The sequence below is a fragment of the Odontomachus brunneus genome, unplaced genomic scaffold (genome assembly GCF_010583005.1).
Source record: "Odontomachus brunneus isolate Ranch 3 - 2012 unplaced genomic scaffold, Obru_v1 Obru_scaffold_062, whole genome shotgun sequence".
NCBI lineage: Eukaryota > Metazoa > Arthropoda > Insecta > Hymenoptera > Formicidae > Odontomachus > Odontomachus brunneus.
Genome location: NW_022639512.1, coordinates 1117238 through 1130835, shown reverse-complemented (window position 1 = coordinate 1130835; position 13598 = coordinate 1117238). Strand labels below are relative to the sequence as shown.

The window sequence follows — 13598 nt, the reverse complement described above, 5'->3', positions numbered from 1 at the left end:
TTTTCTTTCTACATTCTCGAGCGTAATGTCCCTTTTTGCCACAATAATAGCAATCACCGTTTTTCTTTTCCTTCCTTTTGTTTTGGCTCGCTGAGGGACCTTCCTTTTGTTTTTCAGAGTTTTTCTTCTTGTTCACACTAATCGTGGCAAGAGCGCTCGCTACATCGTCCTCTTCAGAATGTTGACTCTCTTCTTTGATGAGCCTTTCTAACAAATTGTCGAGTGTCTGCTTTTCTCCATCTACGCTGTCCCACGCTGTCCTGAATGCGCCGTACTTGTGCGGGAGGCTACCCAGAATCTTCGCCATTATCGACACATCATCAATGTTTTGGCCAATGTCTTTTAGCTGTTGCGCGAGATTTTGTACCTTCGTAAAATGCTCGACAACGGAATCCCCGGAAGCCATACGATACTCATGGTACCTTTGATTTAACACGAGTTTATTTGATGCCGATCTTTGTTCGTGTATTTTCGAAAGTTTCAGCCACATCTCGTTCGCCGTTTCGCATGTAATGAGCGACCTGAGCTGCTTCGCCTCCATTGACGAAGAAATTATGAACATTGCTTTCGCGTTCTCACGTTCCCAGGTGTTCAATGCCGTCTGATCCGTGCTTGACGGTCTTGTTTGCGTACCATCGACCATCTTTAACAGGCCGTTCGCGATGAATAACCTCGTGACTTGAAATTTCCAGGTTGTGAAATCACTTCCGTCAAATTTCGGTATGTGCCGAGTCGTTATTTCATCCGACATTTTGTCCGCTTACGTTTTTAATAGACTTTGTTATTTTCGAAGACCGCACGATCGAGTGTCTAGACTGCTGCGTATCAGCCGACCACGTTTCCGCGTACCGAATCCTCGAACCACACGCACTGCTTCTAAAGACCACACAACGTTCCTGGGCCCATAACCTGTTGAATATAACTGTGATTCCCTCCGTCAGGGAGTGACAGGAATTGTGATCGTTTAGGGTCCGACGTATTAAAGGTTCACAAGCGTGCACAGCAAAGAAAAAGAAACTTTATTCCAATGGCCTCTCAAGGCGTTGGCTGGTAGCCGGTACAGAAAAGACTAACTAACACAGCAAAGGGCGCGAGAGAGGTGCGCGTCGCTACCAACGTACAAAACAAAAAACTGCGTTCTCCTCATGCATGCGTGAAGCGCGATAAGCTCCATCTTTCTTCACCCCGCTCGATTTGAATCGAAGCACGGATTAGGTTTAACAATCCTGACTGCGTTGCTTAACCTGACGATCGAACGGCACGCGGTGTTCCAATGATTCCAATGATGTTCTTACAATTTATGCTTATAAAATGTATACTTACAGTGTTCACAGTATATTATAACGTACCTAGCAAATACACGCGTTGATTCGCCTGTCTATTTTATTTAATATCTGTTAAGTTTATGTAGTTATTTGCAAAATGACTTTGATCATTCCTTCTAGTTTAATGTTTTTCGAGTAATCTGACATTTCTATCTTTGTAATACTATAATTGAATCGGAAATCTAGAAAAAAAAACTGACGTTTCCATTTAAAATAAATTTTTTATGCAAAACGCGTGCGATCTCAGTGAGAAATGACTTATTTATCGACGTCGAAAAGACGTCGAATCGACGTCGAAATCGTCAAATAGACGTCGATTCTACGTCTTTTCGACGTCGATCTATAAGTCATTTCTCATTGGGATATTAGACGTCGATTTAATATCGAATAGACGTCTAGAGAGATTGTAAATAATCGACAAAATAAAATTCCGAAATTTTATCGAAAACTCTCTTTTAATGGTCAATATATTATGAATGGATTCTAAAATATTAGAATTTACTCAAAATAGAAGACATCTAAATTGCCATTTTTCTAGACGTGCATTTAGACTAGACGTAACTTAGACTTCTCCGACGTCGGTTAGACGTCGAATCGACATCTACGTTCTCGCTGGAAAAATTCCGAAATTTTATCGAAAACTCTCTTTTCATGGTCAATATATTATGAATGAATTCTAAAACATTAGAATTTACTCAAAATAGAAGATGTCTAAATTGCCATTTTTCTAGACATGCATTTAGACTAGACGTAACTTAGACTTCTCCGACGTCGGTTAGACGTCGAATCGACGTTTACGTTCTCGCTGGGAAAGTTAAGAGTATAAAAATGTAACTAAGTTAAGTTAAAGCTATTTAATTTTTTAACTTAACTTTTAACTTTTTTTAACTAGTTACTACCCAACTCTATACATATCATATATATATATATATATATATATATATATATATATATATATAAATTTTATAAAGTACAAGCACAACCTGCTAAAAGATCTTAAAGACGTCCAAAAGACATTTAAAAGGAATAAGGACATCTTTTAGACATCTTTAAGATATCTTTTAGTAGATTGTGTTGTCTGGGTATACATCTATTGTCCCATAAGTAATTCAAAATGAATACTTTAAAAAGTTGTCAGAAATTTCAATTATGGTACATGTAACTTCCTTAATCGTTTCTAAAGTATAAGTTCAAGAAAAAAGAATATTTCGGAAATATTAGGAATTCATTGTGCTATTTGAATTGTGTTTGCTGGATTAAAACAAAATTAAACATTATTTCAATGAAATTTATATATATTTCTATTAATCTTCTTATCGGGTTTCTTTAAGGTAGTCCTGTAAAAGAGATAAATAGTTTAATGTAAAAAAATGTGCGATTTAAGAAAAGATAATGTACTGAAAAAATATAAATTACTATATTAAATATATTATATAATATATATGTATGTGTGTATTTTGCAAAAGAGATATACAATAGGAATATAAATAATGAGTATTTCATGGCAAGAGCAAACAGAGTTAAAAGTAGTCTTATGTTGAAATGCAATCCCTCTCCTTGTTCCAAAAGTCATCGAGCTTTTCGTAGACTTTTGTCGCATTAGAATTATAATTTAAGGCCTCGCAAACGCGACAGTAATGCTTGGATGCGCTTCCGAAGTAACCATGCTCGTTTAGTATTGTATAGTTGACACGCCATTCATGATATTTCAAATAACGCTTGTCGTCACGGTCCAGATAGCGAAGATACTCGGCAAGTGCTTTCGCGTTATGGAAATTGTCCACGTGAAGGTAAGAGCCCGGCGGTAACAATCGTTGGCAATCCTCCAACGGCGCTCCCATTATTATTGGAACCGCATAGTTGTGAAACGCGTTCCAGAATACCTTCTCCGTTATGTACTCGCGGCAGTTAGAATTCTCGAATGATAAATAAAATTTATACGAACTCAAAATGGAACAGTCTTTGGTGAAGTGACGTGGACAGACAGTACTGTTACCATTCATACAGTGGCCGATTACGTCCAAGTGATCCTGTAGTAACGACTTAAGCTTTTTTATATAGCTTACCCGTCGATTCTTGCCACTACAATGACTAATCATCACAACAAGCAATTTGATCTTGGAACTCATCACGTTAGTTTTCCAGGACGGTTTGGAAATCTGTGAATGATACTGAAAAGATTCCAACGTCTTCTTGATCGTTCTGCCATACGGGACGGGCACGTCACTATTCATTCGATAGGTCATGGTCCAATTGAATAGGCCATCGTAATCCGATGTCTTTTGGGATGAGGAAAGGAGGTACATGGGTGACTCGTCCATCAGCATAATCCAACGTTGATCAATTCGATTTCTCAATGGCATATTCGATGCGTGTGACAGAAACTGAATATGAAACACTACAGCATGCGCTCGGTGCAAGTCTTTGTCTTCATAACTTAGCATGCAATTTTGTACTGAACAATTTTCCCATGGTGAATATCTGAAACCCATAGTTTCGTATATCTTACCAAATAAATATCAACTATCAGTAATATAACATCAATGTTATAATTTCCCGCTCAACAATATAAATGTAATATAACTCGTGTGTTATGTAACAGTTACATTGTTGAGTGAGAAACTATAATATTGATGTAATATTTCTGTTAACTGGTGTTTATTGGGTAGTCCTGCAGTTTTTCGTTATGAAAATTTCGAACAATTGGCCGTAGGTATGCAAGAATGATTCAAATCACATGAAGTATCGAGACATATTTCGAGAATAATGTAGATGAAAATTTAATACATGATTTTAAAAATATAGTACACTGAGATTTTTCGTAATCCTTTAAGAAGTCAAGCATAGTTAATTTTTTCTCTTTAGAGGTATTCATCGACAAGCTTTAACCTTTAAAAAATAGGTAAAAAAGACATAACTAGTAAAAAATAGTGCAATTAGTAGAAAAACTATTTTTTAATTAATTTTGCCCATGAAATTTAAATCTTTTTGACTTCATATAGAAAGACATATAGACTATTCATTGGTAACAAAAACTATAATTTTGTGGATTAAATCTTTTTTGCATAACTCTGATCAGTTATGATTCTTTATAAATCTAAAGAAATATAATCCGTTCGATTCTTTATAAATCTAAAGAAATATAATCCGTTCGATTGATAACATTAATAGTGGAAACTAACGTTTTGTTCGAAAAACGTTTAATATGTCTGTTTGCTAAGTAGTTTCCGTATTTCCATATTAGAATCAAATAATTCTTTTTAGGATCATTTATTGGTGATGGACTTCCTTCTGGCGCCAACATCCACTTTCCGAGAAGAGACATATTTTGTATCTGATGGAAAGAAATCGTAATATTATTATAATATGAAGAAAACATAAATTCTATTAATGTAACGAAACTGTTACGGAAAATTATTTGATTAGCATGTTTTATTAGTATAAGACCAAATCATAATGCGAAAGAATGCAACATTTTACCTGTTTGTCAGTAAAGCCTCTTTTCAGAAGATGAGCTTCATATGAAGCAATATTTGTGGATTCTGTTTCTTTGAATTTAATCTTGGGAAAAGAGTGTTTGTCGGTGGCAAAGAAACTTTTATACAGATGCATTTTGTATAATATTACCGTTGTAATAACATATATAAAACATATAAACCATATGAGACATTGACGTAAACGCATAGTGCTCGCTATTTATTCTGTGAATTGGGTAATTATTAATAGTATTATTATTTTCTCAGAAAATTGTAACTTGTTGAAAGAAAATGAATAAAACGTTCATAAAACGGAAAGAATTAATAAATTCTAAGGAATATTCAGAATAAAAATTTTTATGTACATTGTTTCAATAATTTCGCTAAAATATTTCGCTAAAAAATAGATAGTAAAAAGAACTTAGAAAGTAAAACAACTAAAATTATTTAAGAAGTTAATTTTTTTGCTAAAAAATAAATGAAATCAATACAATTCCTGAAAATAACTTGTCGATCGACATCGTTTCGACGTCGATTGACGAGTCATTTCTTACTGGATTAGCTATGTATTTAATTCTGTAGAAAAGTTTACAAATTAATTGAAGCATTCCAGACAACATAATATTTAAAATCGAGACATAAGATAATCTTTAAGACGCGTTAAAGACATTTATACGTAAATCGTTTGAAAGACATCTTAAAGATGATCTTTAAGACGTCTTATGTCCCGATTTTATACATTATGTTGTCTGGGATACTCAAAAATTTAATAAAAATTTTGACAGAAATTTTATAAGAATGTCAAGAAAACTAATAATATCTCCATAAATTTTATTGACATAGAAATTTTACTTTTAAGTTAATAATTATACGTCAAAATATCTAGGTGAGAAATTGAAGAAAAATTTAACATTAGGATTCAAAAACTTGACGTGCCCGAATTGCATTGCGATAAATATGAGAAAACTATTATTACTTAAAGAATTTATAAGGATATTTATATGTTTACTCTCTCTGTTTGGTGATAATAATTGACTTCGGCTTTATGATGCTATTCTATACTTAAAGACCCAGACAACATAATGTCTAAAATTGGGACATAAGACGTCTTAAAGGTCATCTTTAAGATATCTTTCAGATGATTTACGTATAAATGTCTTTAAGGCATTTTAAAGATTATTTTTAAGATGTCTTATGTCCCGATTTTAGACATTATGTTGTCTGGAGAGTTAATATATGTTAATTATAATATGTATACTTCACGGATAAGTTAGTCTAAACATAATTTATATCTAAACATAATTAGTATAAACATAATTTATTTCTATTCTGTTCTATTCTATTCCATTTCTACCTAATATCTCTCCCTCTCTCTTTTACTTCCTCATTAATCACCAGTAAAATGTTAGATAATCTTATCAAATGCCGGTTATACAAAAATCTTTTATACAACTCTATACTCGAAGAATACATAGCATTAGAATATTAGAGTATCGAATACTAACATATATAATATATGTTAATTATAACATAGAATAAATTTATAACATTAAAATTTAGAATATTAATTAATAATATATATGTACGCGTTAATTATAATATATATACACTTTATAGAGATGATAATGAGTTTAAATGAAATTTGAGCACATTAAATTTTTGAATGTCGATGTTAAATTTTTTAATTTTCTAACCTAAATATTTTGCCGCATAGTTATTAATTTAAGAGTAAAATTTGTATATCAATAAAATTTACAGAGATATATAGGGTGGTCCACTTAAATCGAACACTTTAAATATTTCACTTATTTTTGATGATACGGAAAAATGTTTTAGATGAAAGTGGAAAGGTGTCGAGGAGGACACATTTTGGTCACGTTGCTTTTTTTTTAAGTAGACCCGCTAAGATATGAGGGTCACTTTTTTAAATGGAATTATGATTTTTTTATAAATATTATTCCTCTATTTATTTTATGTATAAAAATACTAAGAAATATAATTGTCGAAAAATCAGTAGTTTACGAGATATTTTATACTTTATTTTGACAAAAAATTTAGTCAAGGAGATGTTCAAAATGATCTCCAATATATTTTCCGACTTAATATTAAGTTCGATTTAATTTCCGATTTAATATTAAGTCTGATTTAAGTAGACCACCCTGTATATCCGTCGCTTAAAAGATTTTGTGCTAAATAGACCTTATCGTTGCTACTGTGCCGCTTTAATAGTTTTTTACAGTTTTTTCTTTATTAAAAAAAGTAAGTATTTTTTCTTTAAAATAATACTTTTGTTTAAACAAATATTCCGCAAAATATCTCATATAATGTGTTTTACACACATTGCTTTAAATGAATACCCGAGCAAAAATTGAATCTAATGACTGTCTAGTAATGACATAGAAAAGTTGGGTCTTACATGGCTACTAGCTAGGAATGTAACGCTCACTTCTCCTAGTGGCTGTACCAGAAAAATTATCTAGTAGCTGGATACAAAAAAGTAATTGTAACTATAATTGGTTACTACAGTTACTAGACAGTTCTGATATCCAATTTCTATTCAGGATTTACGGATGATTTTCTATCTCGTTACTGTGTAATCTTTTTCATCTAGCTACTATCTATGTAATTAGTATAGTCACTAGATAGTCCTGACATTCAAAAGACTGAGTAGGAATATTTAGCCAGTCACGAGCTGGTGACTGACTAGAAAACTTATCTAGTCATTACTATCTAACTACTAGTCTTGAAATCTGTTCTACTAGATACATTTTTACTCGGGTATATAGCATTAATTATAACGGTTTTCACGATGTTTAAGGCACTTCCCTTATAGAAATATCATACTAAGAATCATTGATAATTACTTATTATCCAGTATTTTTAATACTGAAAATAAGTAATTATCAATGATTCTTAGTATGATATTTCTATAAGGGTTGCGATAGTGTGATCATACAAACCAGTATTATCAACTATAAATTTAGAAATCTATTATTCTAAATATATATATTTCGCCTTACTAAACAGACGAGTCTATTCCATACTAAAATAGTAATCAACAATCGATAATCTTGATAAAATTAACAGAAATCCCTACACAAGATTTGCGTTATATCTCAGCAAATACAGTTATATAAATTATATATATAACTGCAATAGAAATGATTATAACAGATAATATTGCATGAAAGTTATTGATATGTTATTGTTATGTTATTATTTCTCACTCATAGATGTAATATGTAATATATCATATTATATTATGGTTATATAGGAACATCAATTAATGTTATATAACTGCAAAATAACTAAGTAATGTCCCAGCAAACACATATATTTTTTTTGTTGAATTCCAACGATTTATTCATTAGTACGGTTCAGATAAGTGATAATGATTATTTTGTCTAAATGATAAAAAAAAAACTGGCATTTCATATTTCGTGTCATTTTACTTATTCGTGAAACTCGCGTGGTTTCGATCCTGTGTCAGGCGGTCACACCCACTTTTACATCATATCGTTCAATGCTTAACTTCAAACGATCGTACTGATGATGTCGATACGCTGTAACGATATTTTGGTAGATGATATACTCTTATATCGTTCAAAAAATGTTATGACATTTGTTGGTAAATGTTTGACACAACGTAACAACAATCACAATGCGATTAATATTGATACAATGTTGTATCAGTAATGAAATTTTAACCTACAACATGCTCGCAAAGAGAGAGAATATTCCTTCTTTCTCTCTTACAATATTTTGATAGAGTAAAGTTATGATTAGACTCTTTTTGTAAGAATTCTAATTTTACAATATCGTGATTACGATTCTTGCATATATTAAAATATCACATTTTATATATGAGAAACATCTAAAATATAATTTCACATTTGTGTATAAAAATATTGTACAACTAAAAAGTAATACAAACATTTGACTTCTTAACCAGTAAATAACATAATAACAGTTTTATAACATAGTTATATCGCAGTTATAAAGGAAATTAAATAACCTCAATATTAATAACAACATAATATAATAGCAGTTATATTATATGTTACTTCTATGTTATATCAAAGTTATATTGTTTGCTGGGATACGCCCTTATCACTTATCATAAATTTGATTTAATCTTATCTATATTACTGAATGGTGTATAATTATACACACAATGAAAAATTCGATCTATACTCACCAAATATCAAGTAACAATTATATAATTGTTAGTTATAATTTCTCACTCAACAATATAACTGTTATATAACGTTAATTAATAATAATATTAAAAATTGGCAATCAACGATGGTTTGACGTGGAAAATTGATTCACCATATTCTCCTAACATAAAAAAATATTTATTTTAACATCGGCGTTTGACTCTTGCCTTCCCTAATAGCACAGATATCCAGGGGACATCCAGAGGACATCCTGAGAACGTCCTGAGGATATTCTTCGTCAGGAGACGACCTTAGGACGTCCTCAGAAGATCTTGTGCTGGGTTTCCATACAGCACAAGATCTCCTGGGGACGTCTCAGAGATGTCCTGAGGACGTAGGAACGTCTCCAAGATGTTCTCAGGACGTACTCTGGACGTCTTCTGGACATTTGTGTTGTTAAGGTTATATGTGTATTCTTATTTTAGTTATAAAATAAATACTTAACTTCCTTCACGATAACCTTCAACCATATTTTCGTATTTGTGCACTCGTTTACAAATAAACGGTTTAAAAATTTTTTTCGACGAAGTTCCTATGCAGTATCTTGGTTAAAATGATAATTAGAAAATGATGGGAAATGCTGGCTTTCTTTTCCAATGGTAATGTTGCAACCCTTTTTTTACCCTATTTAAATACCGATCAAATATATATTTACAAAAGAGAAATATGATAACCCAGTAAACACAAAGTATCATCCATATTACAATGTCAGCTCAATTATATGGTATATTACGTAATTGTTACTTTGTTATATAACAAAGTAACAGTTACATAATATACCATATGATTGAGCTGACATGGTAATGTCGATGATACTTTGTGTTTACTGGGAATCTATAATACAATTTATTTGTGAAATTTCTTAAGTACGTCCTACGAAAAGAGATGCAAAATTATCATTGAAAAAAGCTAGCATTTTCTATCATTTTTAATCCATTATTTTAAGCAAAATAATGCGTTATAGTAAAAGCAATGACATATAAGCAGAATAACAAGATAAGCAAATGCATGTGTGCATTTAAAAGATAGAATACATTAACTTGAGCAAAAAATACCTTACTATTTTTTATATAACCACGTAAAATTTCAAGGATTTAATAAAAAAAGATCGCGAACCAATGCGCACTAAACGACGAGCTCTGTATGAGCGCAACTTCATAAAATGGTTGAGAAACGACTGCTTCTAAACAACGGTAGATATCGACTGAAGGAAAAATAAAAATGCGCGAGCGGTGCATTCGTTTTATCGCAAACGTGTCGTATACGTGTCACTAAAAAAACTTGCAAATCATAATCATTTTCGATGAGGTCGCCCTTACAAAACGACTCGCAACGTCGCGCGCATTAGTTTGCTAATTTTCTTTTAGTAGTTTTTCGAAATTTTACCTGATTGTTTAAAAAACAATAAGATATTTTATGCTCAGGTTGGTGGGTTCTATCTGCACATGCGCATTAGCTTATCAGGTTTATTTTTGATTATCAGGCTATCTATATACAGGATCTATATATAGGATCTATATATAGGATGTTTCAGAGCATCTGTCTACTTCTTCTATTTTAAAAAGGAGTGGTGCTAGGAAGTTGAGAACGTATGTTTATCATAAGCCTATCTGAAATTTCTAATGGTAATATTTACAGTTTTGAAAAACCCCCGGAAATACCAGAAACCGAAGACAACTTAAAAATTTTAAATAGCAGTATAGATATTGTTAAATAGAGCTTTTAAAAAGAAATAACTTTTACTTGAAAAAAAATTTAATGTCCCTCGGAAATGAAAAGATAATTACAGATGTTTAAAATGTCTGCCACCTTAATGAAGATATCTTTTTATTTTTTGTCTCACGCTACTGACGATTCTTAGGACTTTTGCAGAATTTGAAGAATGGCAAACTTCTTGAATCCGCTCAAAACCATTAACATTTTAAATGCTTCTTCATTTGAAAAAGATGTGATTTTCATTAACGGAATATTAGTCGATAGACTACGCGATAGACTTGTATGTCATAAGAGACAAGCGCGTCAAGACTAATCGTCCGTGTTTAGCTTGTAATCCGTATCACGAGTCTGACTTATTATGTTTTGTGTTTATTATGTTTGGCTCGAACAGCAGATTCAGGACCACCACTAGATAGATGAAACGCTTATCTTTAATAAATAAAAATGTAATAAAAATATTTGCATTTTTCTGAATCTTGTATCTAATAGATAAAAATGTAATTAAAATACTTGCGCTTTTTTCTGAATCCAACTCGTGATGTTGAATGTCTCATATAAGATCCCAGATAGCACAGAGAATTCAAAAAGAATTCAGTCGTATGTCACCAATTTTGACTTTATTTTCAGGTGCAAAAAGAATTCTTCAGAGTTCAATTCAGTGAAAAGAATTCTTTTTGTACCTAAAAATAAACTTAGAATTGGTGACATATGACTGGATTCTTTTCTTTGCTGCAAATCTGCAGCAAAAACCGTGCAAAGCTTGTAGCGATTTGACGGCACATTGGCGGCAGAAACGCGCAGACCTTGCTGCGCTGCAAGCTTTGCGCGGTTTTTGCTGCAAATTTGACATCAATTGCCCGACAGCAAGATCTATCGCCAAAACCGTAGCCTAATGTAGACACAGATGACTATGGTTTTGCTATGGGTTTTTGATCAAATTTGCTGCCAATCTGCGCGCAGTCTGCGCTCAATTTGCTTACTGGGCATATATATTTTTCTCTTTTCCTGAATTTTTCTTAAAATTTCCACTTTATTCCCTTATAGAAATATCATACTAAGAATCATTGATAATTACTTATTTTCAGTATTAAAAATACTGGATAATAAGTAATTATCAATGATTCTTAGTATGATATTTCTATAAGGGTTGTTTCACACGCTACTTAATTGAATTTAAATTGTACTTTGAAAATTTGCTTACCATTGCTGAGATTCGAATTTCTTATTTTTTCATTAATTTAATAATTTTAAATAATTTATTTTTATATATAATATTTGTAAATAGATATATTTACAAAATATTACTACAAATATTACTACAAATATTACTACAAATATTATTACAAATATTACTACAAAATATTACTACAAATATTTATTTTTCGTTTACTATAAATATTGTGTAAAATATTTAGTCTGTATTTTAATAATATTTTCAATAAAGATTTTGATACTTTTTCCTTCATGTATATAAAATATTTATATTATATTTATATAATATTTTTAAGAAATAATTCGAAATAAATATTTATCATAAATATTGTGTGCTGTCTGAGAAACGTACTACTTTCTACACACCAAAGAACCGTATTCGTACTTAAGGTTCCTACATATTCGGAACTCAGGCTGCAATTTTTCGGCAGCCGCTTGGATTGGGATGCTAAAAGTTGCAAGCAGTTGCACGATTCTGCTTGCTTAAATTAAAGAACGGCCAAGATTTACGCAGTCTGTAGCTTTATGTGCGCAACTGGATATACAGAACGATTAAATTATGCATCGGATGCATCGGGTTGTATTTGTTGCGAATAAAAGAACGCATCCAAGTTGCATTCCAATTGTCGTAATCGTCGACACAACACTACACATCCGTACTCAGTTCGAGGGCTACTAGTCGGTTGTGTAAACTAGTGTTTTCTAGTGACAATTAAAGCTAATAAGCGTAGCGGCTTGAAAAGAGACTGGTATTTTCGACGTGAAGTGGATAATATCTTTTTTATTATTTAGATTTTATTATTTATTATTAAAAAATACCAAAATATAAGCACAGTTGAAAAGTAATCCTAACTCTATCCGACATACGGATCGAGTAGAGTAGAATAGAGTTAGGGTCGGTTTATCCAACCTCTTGCTAAGCTAACTAACAGTTAAATCTTATGTCTGTTTCTATCTAATTTAAAGTAGAAACAAAGACAGACGTATGAGTTAACTGTTAGTTAGCTTAGCAAGAGGTTGGAACATTAGTACACACTTGGGTGTTTACGATAATTCGAGTTGGAGTTAGTACGAGTTAGTTTCACTAAGGTTGAAAAATATGATAGTCACAAGCATCTAGCATTTTCATGATTCATGACAATTCAATGCTGTCTGATAAATCGAGTAGAGTAGAATAGAGTTAGGGTCGGTTTATCTAACCTCTTGCTAAGCTAACTAACAGTTAAATCTTATGTCTGTTTCCATCTAATTTAAAGTAGAAACAAAGACAGACGTATGAGTTAACTGTTAGTTAGCTTAGCAAGAGGTTGGAAAAACCGTCCCTTAGAATAGTATAGCGGATAATATACAGGGTGACCCATTTTAATCTATAATTCCGAATATCTCCTAAACTACCCGTTTTACGGGAAAATAGTTGCGACAAAAAATGTTCAGGGCAGAAGGGTTCACAAACCTGTGCTAATGACCTTGACCTTGAGATGACCTTTCAAGGTTATTTGAAGGTCAAGGTCTTTTTTTTCAATGGGAACCCCTATTTTTGACCCCGGATTTAGAAAAAACAGGAAATTTTACGTTCAAAATGATATTTTGAAAATTTTTTATATGACCTTCAAAGGTCATATAAAACACAGGTTTGTGAACCCTTCTGC

The 13598-nt window shown here is 31.9% G+C and overlaps 1 protein-coding gene across 12 annotated transcripts; it reads right to left on the bottom strand.

The window, feature by feature from the left end:
• Window positions 1–2745: 2745 nt before the first annotated feature.
• On the bottom strand, window positions 2746–11017 carry LOC116846259 (alpha-(1,3)-fucosyltransferase 9-like). 12 transcript variants are annotated; one of them, XM_032819860.1, is made up of 6 exons: window positions 10077–10213; window positions 9467–9564; window positions 9000–9142; window positions 4806–5026; window positions 4508–4659; window positions 2746–3806 (listed from the first exon to the last, which is right to left on the bottom strand). In XM_032819860.1, the coding sequence occupies exons 4-6, from the start codon at window positions 5007–5009 to the stop codon at window positions 2858–2860; spliced, it is 1305 nt and encodes a 434-aa protein (XP_032675751.1). In that variant the 5' UTR covers window positions 5010–5026; window positions 9000–9142; window positions 9467–9564; window positions 10077–10213; the 3' UTR covers window positions 2746–2857. The 12 variants fall into 12 exon arrangements, with proteins under 12 accessions (XP_032675751.1, XP_032675752.1, XP_032675753.1 ...); XM_032819861.1 differs by having other exon boundaries at window positions 9467–9553; XM_032819862.1 differs by having other exon boundaries at window positions 10082–10213.
• Between the last annotated feature and the right edge of the window lie 2581 nt (window positions 11018–13598).

What these genes read in the sequence shown, in the direction of transcription:
- LOC116846259 (XM_032819859.1), bottom strand. Translation starts at nt 5,009, where the DNA reads ATGCGTTTACGTCAATGTCTCATATGGTTTATATGTTTTATATATGTT. An exon ending in GAGGCTTTACTGACAAACAG is followed by an intron (nt 4,660 to 4,805) that starts GTAAAATGTTGC and finishes TCTTTCCATCAG; the next exon opens with ATACAAAATATGTCTCTTCT. An exon ending in AAACGTTTTTCGAACAAAAC is followed by an intron (nt 3,807 to 4,507) that starts GTTAGTTTCCAC and finishes TATGGGTTTCAG; the next exon opens with ATATTCACCATGGGAAAATT.